The sequence below is a fragment of the Pan paniscus genome, chromosome 1 (assembly GCF_029289425.2).
Source record: "Pan paniscus chromosome 1, NHGRI_mPanPan1-v2.0_pri, whole genome shotgun sequence".
In the NCBI taxonomy this organism is placed as follows: domain Eukaryota; kingdom Metazoa; phylum Chordata; class Mammalia; order Primates; family Hominidae; genus Pan; species Pan paniscus.
Window position 1 is genome coordinate 1,635,138 of NC_073249.2, and position 7,424 is coordinate 1,642,561.

At 46.0% G+C, this 7,424-nt stretch overlaps 1 protein-coding gene across 1 annotated transcript in view; it reads right to left on the bottom strand.

Moving 5' to 3' along the window:
- Positions 1-4,857, bottom strand: part of NLRP3 (NLR family pyrin domain containing 3) — a 32,551-nt gene extending 27,694 nt beyond the window's left edge. The window contains exons 1-2 of the mRNA XM_008968287.4: positions 2,994-4,857; positions 2,205-2,525 (exon numbers count right to left, since the gene is read on the bottom strand). Of these exons, the coding sequence (XP_008966535.1) occupies positions 2,205-2,487 (283 nt within the window). The 5' untranslated portion in view covers positions 2,488-2,525; positions 2,994-4,857. The remainder of the gene's footprint in view (positions 1-2,204; positions 2,526-2,993) is intronic.
- Positions 4,858-7,424: the final 2,567 nt, after the last annotated feature.

Genomic DNA, 7,424 nt, shown 5'->3' on the forward strand with positions numbered 1-7,424 from the left:
CACTGCTGCCCTGCCTTAACATGTGTCTCCCTATCCACTGACTCATTTGTACTCCTCCTTCCCATCACCACCAGCTCTACATCATCATCCTGCAATACCCTGCCCTTCTCTGAACCCTACCTTTGCCTAGAACACAAGACAAAAGAAAGAACCTTATCCCCAATGTGTACATGGGGATTAAGAGAATTTCTTTTACATTCCAATTCCCAAAGTGGTGGTGAAAGGAAAGGCTTCTGCCCCAAACTCTACGGTTCTTCAAGGAGAGAGGCTGCCCTCTGGGCCATAGGAAGCAGAGGCCCAAGCCTGCTGACCACACAGCAGACACTGGACAAAACATGTGGTCTGAGAAGCTGGATGGAGAACTGGAGGCAGGTCTAGGCACTGCTGAGATTCAGATAAAGAGGGACTAATCATGGCAGGTGCCCAGGGGGTAGGTACAGTCTGCATCGGCTTTTTAAAGGAGTTAGAGAAAGCAAACAGTTTGCCTCCAGCTTCTCATAGCACTACCATGAGAGGGGAAAAGAGGAAAAAACCAAGACAATACAAGAAAAAAAAATTTTTTTTTTTGAAACAGAGTCTTGCTCTTTAGCCCAGGCTGGAGTGCAGTGGTGCAATCTCAGCTCACTGCAACCTCCACTCCCCATGTTCAAGCGATTCTCCTACCTCAGCCTCCTGAGTAGCTGGGATTACAGGTGCCCTCCACCACACCCGGCTAATTTTTTTTGTATTTTTAGTAGAGATGGGGTTTTGCCATGTTGGCCAGGCTGGTGTTGAACTCCTGACCTCAGGTGATCCACCCACTTCAGCCTCACAAAGTGCTGGAATTACAGGCATGAGCCACCATGCCCAGCCATGATTTAAAAAAAAAAAAACATACTAACTTCTGTGCATCAAAGGACACAGTTAACCGAATGAAAAGACAACCCACAGAATAGGAGAAAACATTTGTAAATCATATATCTGATATGGAGTTAATATCTAGAATATATAAAGAACTCCTACAAGGCAACAACAAAAGCCAAACCTGGTCTGAAAATGAGAAAAGAACTTGAAAAGAACTTTCTCTGAAGAAGCTCTATAAATAGCCAACAAGCAGTGAAAAGGTGCTCAGCATCACTTATCACTAGGGAAATGTAAATCAAAACTACAGTGAGATACCACCTCACACTCATTAGAATGGCTACTATAAAAAAGAAAAAATAAATAAAAATAACGTGTTCTTAGGATATGGAGAAATTGGAACCCTTGTGTGCTGTTGGTGGGAAATGGTGCAGATGGTATCTAAAGCAGTAGAGCAGTTCTTCAAAATATTTAACAGAATTACCGTATGATTCAGAAATTTCACTTCTGAGTATATACCCCAAAGAATTCAAAGCAGGGTCTTGAAGAGATATTTGTGCACCAACACTCATAACAGCATTAACAATAACAAAAAGGTAGAAGTAATCCAGGTGTTCATCAACAGATAACTAAACAAAATTTGGTATATGGTACCATGGAGTATTTATACAGTCTTTTTTAAAGGAAGGGAATTCTGACACATGCTACAACATAGTTGAACCCGGAGGACATTATGCTGAGTGAAATAAACTGCTCATAAAGGAAAAAATGCTGTATGTTTCCACTTATATGAGGTACCCAGAGTAGTAAGATTCACAGAGATGGCAAATAGAATGGTGGGTACCAGGGCTGGGAGAATGAGGCAATGAGGAGTTATCATTCAATGGGTGAGGAGTTTCAGTTTTGCAAGAAGAAAACAGTTCTGGAGATTGGTTGCACAATGTGAGTGTACCTAACACTACTGAACTGTACATTTAAAAATTATTACGGCCGGGCACGGTGACTCACACCTGTAATCCCAGCACTTTGCGAGGCCGAGGCGGGTGGATCACCTGAGGTCGGGAGTTTGAGACCAACCTGACCAACATGGAGAAACCCCATCTCTACTAAAAATACAAAATTAGCCGGGCGTGGAGGTGCAATGCCTGTAATCCCAGCTACTTGGGAGGCTGAGGCAGGAAAATCGCTTGAACCCGGGAGGTGGAGGTTGCAGTGAGCCAAGATCTCACCATTGCACTCCAGCCTGGGCAACAAGAGCAACTCCATCTCAAAATATATATATATATATATATATATGAAGATGGAAAACTGTACATTATGTGCACTTCGCCACAATTTTTTTTAAAAGTCTTCCTTCCACTCACCCCACTTCGGCTCATCTCTTTTTGCTTTCTCATAAAGGTCTCTCCTGTTGATTGCAGCGAAGATCCACACGGCCATGGCCCACGCCTTCTCCTCCCCATTGAAGTCGATCATTAGCGTGGCTAGATCCACATGGTCTGCCTTCTCTGTCTGACCCCTCGGGAGGGGGATGCAGCCCTTCTGGGGAGGATAGTCCTCTAAGTGCATCTTAAATTTCTTCAAGTCCACATCCTCCAGGTCCTCCAGGTACCTGGCCAGCTTGCAGCGGGTGCTTGCCATCTTCATCTGCAGCTGTTTTCAGGGTCCTTAGGCTTCGGTCCACACTAAGATACCAGGCAGTGAACACGGCACACGGATGAGTCTTTTTCAAAGTCTCCACTTTGAGATATATAAATTATCAAAAACTCAGCAAACAGAAAGAAAAAAATGTCACATGATTGCAACAAGTCATAATCTTTAATTTTGAAAAGTTAGCCAAGACCGGGCACGGTGGCTCACGCCTGTAATCCCAGCACTTTGACAGGTCAAGGCAGGTAGATCACCTGAGCTGAGGAATTCAAGACCAGCCTGGCCAACATGGCAAAACTGTGTCTCTACTAAAAATACAAAAATTAGCTGGGTGTGGTGGTGGGCGTCTGTAATCCCAGCTACTCAGGAAGTTGAGGTAGGAGAATTGATTGAACCCGGGAGGTGGAGGTTGCAGTAAGCCAAGATCACACCACTGCACTCCAGCCTAGGCGACACAGCGAGACTCCATCTCAAAAAAAAAAAAAAGTTAGCCAAATGCTTACCAGAAAGTTCTCCTGTTGGCTCGATCCAGGAGTGTGTCCTGAGCCATGGAAGAAAGGTTTCCCTATGGAGGGAAAAATATGCAAACAAATCCATAAACAGGATTGTATTACAGTTTACGGTGAACAACCACTTCACGATGCCATCTTGACCCATCAGCAAGAAAATTTTTGTCCCGTTGATTACGGGGCTATGACATTGGACAAACTTTTCACTATTCCTCAACTTCAGTTTCCTCATCTACAAAATGAGAAAGCAGAAGAGAATGTTTTCAGTTCCTCCAAACTGAAGGCTCTGGCTGTTTGCTTCTGTTTTTGTGAGGGAAGAGGGATGAGAGACAATAGAAGGAGAAGGCCAGGAGGTGAGTAAGTGGGTTGATAACAGAGCAGGACGTGGCTAGGGAGAGAGGAGAGAGAACATAAAAGCTTGCAGAGGAGGGGACAGTCTTTGACTGCACTTCTATCAACCAGTGGATTGAAGTGAGGTGAAGCTGGGAGAGCATAATGGAGAATAATAAAAACATACATCCCTGTAATCCCAGCACTTTGGGGGGCCGAGGTGGGTGGATCACCTGAGGTCAGGAGTTGGAGACCAGGCTCACCAAACAACAGGGAGAAATCCCGTCTCTACTAAAAATACAAAAATTAACCGGGCATGGTACAAGGCACCTGTAATCCCAGCTACTCAGGAGGCTGAGGCAGGAGAATCGCTTGAACCCAGGAGGCGGGTTGCGATGACCCAAGATCATGCCACTGCACTCCAGCCTGGGCAATAAGAGCAAAACTCCATCTCAAAAAATAAAATAGAATAAAATAAAATAAATAAAAACATACATCCTTTAATGTCTCCTTGCAAAATTCGCAATTGTTATCATTATAATTCACATTAATTTAGAGCTTTCCACAGGCTAGGCACTCACTGATGTTTTTCCCCATCTAACCTGCACAGAGCTCTATGAGGTGCCCCTATTCCTAGCCCCGTTTTATAGATGCATAAACTGAGTCTTAGGGGGACTAGGAAGCCTGCCGAGGGGTTTAGAACCAGGAAGGAACAGAGCCAGGATTTTGACCAGAGATATGAGACCATGTCTTCCATCACTTGTTTCAGTCAGACAAAGACAAAGACAACAAAATAGATGACTAAAAGACACACTTCCCCAGCATTTATCACAGGTGTATCACTGCAGCATTCACCAACATAGTCTTCCCAACTAGACTGCGAGTTCCACAAAAACTAGCAATCACCTGCTGTATCTTTAGATCTTCCATATCTCCTAGAATCCGGATGGATGAACAAGTTGGCTTTGTTTGGAATTGTTCCCTCCTTGATCCCTTGATTATACTGTATTTGGCAAAGCACCTCAACCTAAAGCCATAAATAACACTCAAGGGAGGCAGAGAGCCTGGAAAACTGTGGAGCTCTCCAAATTGGAATTTCTGTGACTGCAGTTCAATGTCAAGATGCCTCAGACTCACTCATCTCTCCCGTCCCATCTCCATTCCTGCCTATCTACTCCTCGCCTCCTGAGCCCTGCAAACCCAGCCCTGTGCATCCTGAGGTGACTGCTCTCCAGACAGCCCTATTAGCTCCTCATACCCTCCCAGCTCCTGCCCATCCTGAGGTGACTGCTCTCCAGACAGCCCTATTAGCTCCGCATACCCTCCCAGCTCCTGCCCCATCAGTCCTTCCATCTGCATCAGGATTCTGCCTTTCTTCTGTGCTCCTTCCACCCTAACACCAGCACAAAAATCTGCTGCCCTTTGGTCTTTAAGGAGGTTTGTTTTCTTCTGTATATCCCATCCATCTTCTCCCCTGGGAGGGATACTGGGCAAATCTGCTGAAGTCGTGGGTGTAAACTATGGTTGCTGCCGCTGTCCTCCCCCCTTCCCCCCGCCACATACACACACACGAACTTGCACACGTAGAGCCCAAATAATGATAAAAGAACATTCCAGAAATGTTGTTGAAGCACAACCTTGGAGACGCCAGAAGAAATTCCTAGTGCATTAACCAGGACAAGTTCTGCCCTCTGAACACAACCTCCCCCACTGCTCTCCCGGTCCTGTCGCCCACACTGCCCCGCGGAGCTGGACTTACCCAGATGCCAGCCTCAGGAACAGCTAGAGAGGAAATGCAATGAATTTATAGCAGTCGTAGCCCCAGAAGGGGCAGGAAGGATGTGGTCTCCACTTACATCAGAGCAGAGGCAGAGAGACTAATGGTTAATCACATAGCTGGATTTTCCAAATGGGATCAACAGTGTTGTCAAAACTGTGTCTCGGTTCCATACTGGGGTTCACCTTGCTCTCCTCTGAGGCACCCCACAGAAGCAGGGTGGGAGGCCAGTATAAGATGCGGCTGGGGGTCAAATCAGCAGTGCTAAATGGATGTTGCCTCTGACACTGCCCGCTGCAACGGCTCCACTGAGAGTGAGGGAAGTGAAACTAAGGACATGCCATGCAAGTGAGTAAAGAATCCAGAGCATGACCTGACCCAGCCTTCAAACTCCAGAGCCCATGCCCTGTCCTCTCACAGCAAGATGGCTGGAAGGCAGTACAGGTTCTCTCCGACATGTTCTACTTTTAAAGCACAAATTTTACTCCCTGACTCATTGACTCACCTGTTCCACTAACACTCACGGAATGGCTGGTATGTGGCAGGCATGCACACAAAGCCTCAGCTTGAGTAGCTTGAGGAGAGACACACACAGACCTACTCTGCAGCTCATGAGACGGCCGCAGGACCACAGCCTGGCAAAGGCACAAGTTCAACAGAGCTTGGTGGGTGAGAGGCACTCGCTCAGCCTCAGGGTGAGTGAAAAGGACGAGCACCCAGTTCAGTGGAGGGATGTCAGCAAATGACTGGGTCTGTCTGTGCCTCATACCTGTAAAAGGGTGACAATAATTGCCTGCTACTTCTTTAGATCTTCCAAATCTCCTAGACTCAGGATGGATGAACAAGTGGTTTTGCTTGGAATTGCCCCCTCCTTGATCCCTTCATTATACTGCATTTGACCAAGCACTACATCAACCCAAATAACGGTACCTATCCTAGAAGGCTGTCAGAAAACACTGAGTGAACGGCTAAACGTGAGGCCTTTAAAACAGAGCCTGGCACAGAGAAGCTAGAATAAGCGTTGGCTCCGATGACCACCACCTTTCTACAGAACTGCAGAGAGAATGCTCTACAAGATGAGAGAGGCATCTAGTCCTGCTTAGGGGCATGACAGCAGACCTGAGTCTCCATGAACCAGGTGAAAGGTGTCGTTCGGGGCTGGGGCTGAGGCAGGAGCAGCAAAAACTTCAGGTGCTGAAGCTAGAGAGAAAGCAGACCAAATATGCTCCAAAAGAAAGGAGCTCAGCCTGGGTGCAGTGGCTCATGCCTGTAATCCCAGCACTTTGAGAGGCCAAGGCAGGCAGATCACAAGGTCAGGAGTTTGAGACCAGCCTGGCCAACATGACAAAACCCCATCTCTACTAAAAATAAAAAAAAAAAAAAATAGCTGGGTGTGGTGGCGGGCACCTGTAATCCCAGCTACTCAGGAAGCTGAGGCAAGAGAATCACTTGAACCTGGGAGGTGGAGGCTTCAGTGAACTGAGATTGTGCCACTGCACTCCAGCCTGGGTGACAAGAGCAAGACTCCATTTAAAAAAAAAAAAAAGGAGCTCATTGGCTGAACCTGGGATCTTTTTGTTTTTGTTTGTTTAGTCAAGTTAATTTAGGTATAATTCAGCCGGGCGCAGTGGCTCACGCCTGTAATCCCAGCTCTCAGGGAGGCAAGAGGCGGGAGGATAGCTTGAGCCCAGGAGTTCGAGACCTGCCTGGGCAATATAGCGAGACCCCATTCTCCAGAAAAAGGAAAAAAAAAGACAAATTTAGGTATAATTCATATGCAGTAAAAATCCATGCCTTTATAAAAACAGACCCATAGACCAGTGGAACAGAAATAAACTCAAGTATATGCAGTCAACTAATTCTTTGGCAAGTTCACCAAGAAGACACAATGGGGAAAGGACAATCTCTTCAATAAAGATGTTGGCTATAGAAGTGTGAAAAAAAAATCAAGAAAAATATAAGATTTTGAAAAATTAAGCTTTTGGTGAAACTGGATTTCCACACGCAAAAGAATAAAACTTGGCACACACAAAAACCAACTCAAAATGGATTAAAGATCTAAACATAAGATCTAAAACTGTAAAACTCCTAGAAGAAAATAGAGAAGAAGCCAGGCATGGTGGCTCATGCCTGTAATCCCAGCACTCTGGGAGGCTGAGGCAGGAGGATCACCTGAGGCCAGAAGTTCACAATCAGCCTGGGCAACATAGTGAGACTTTGTCTCTACAAAATTAAAAAAAAAAAAATTAGCCAGGCATGGTGCTGTGCACCTGTAGCCCAGCTACTCAGGAGGCCGAGGCAAGAAGATCACTTGAGCC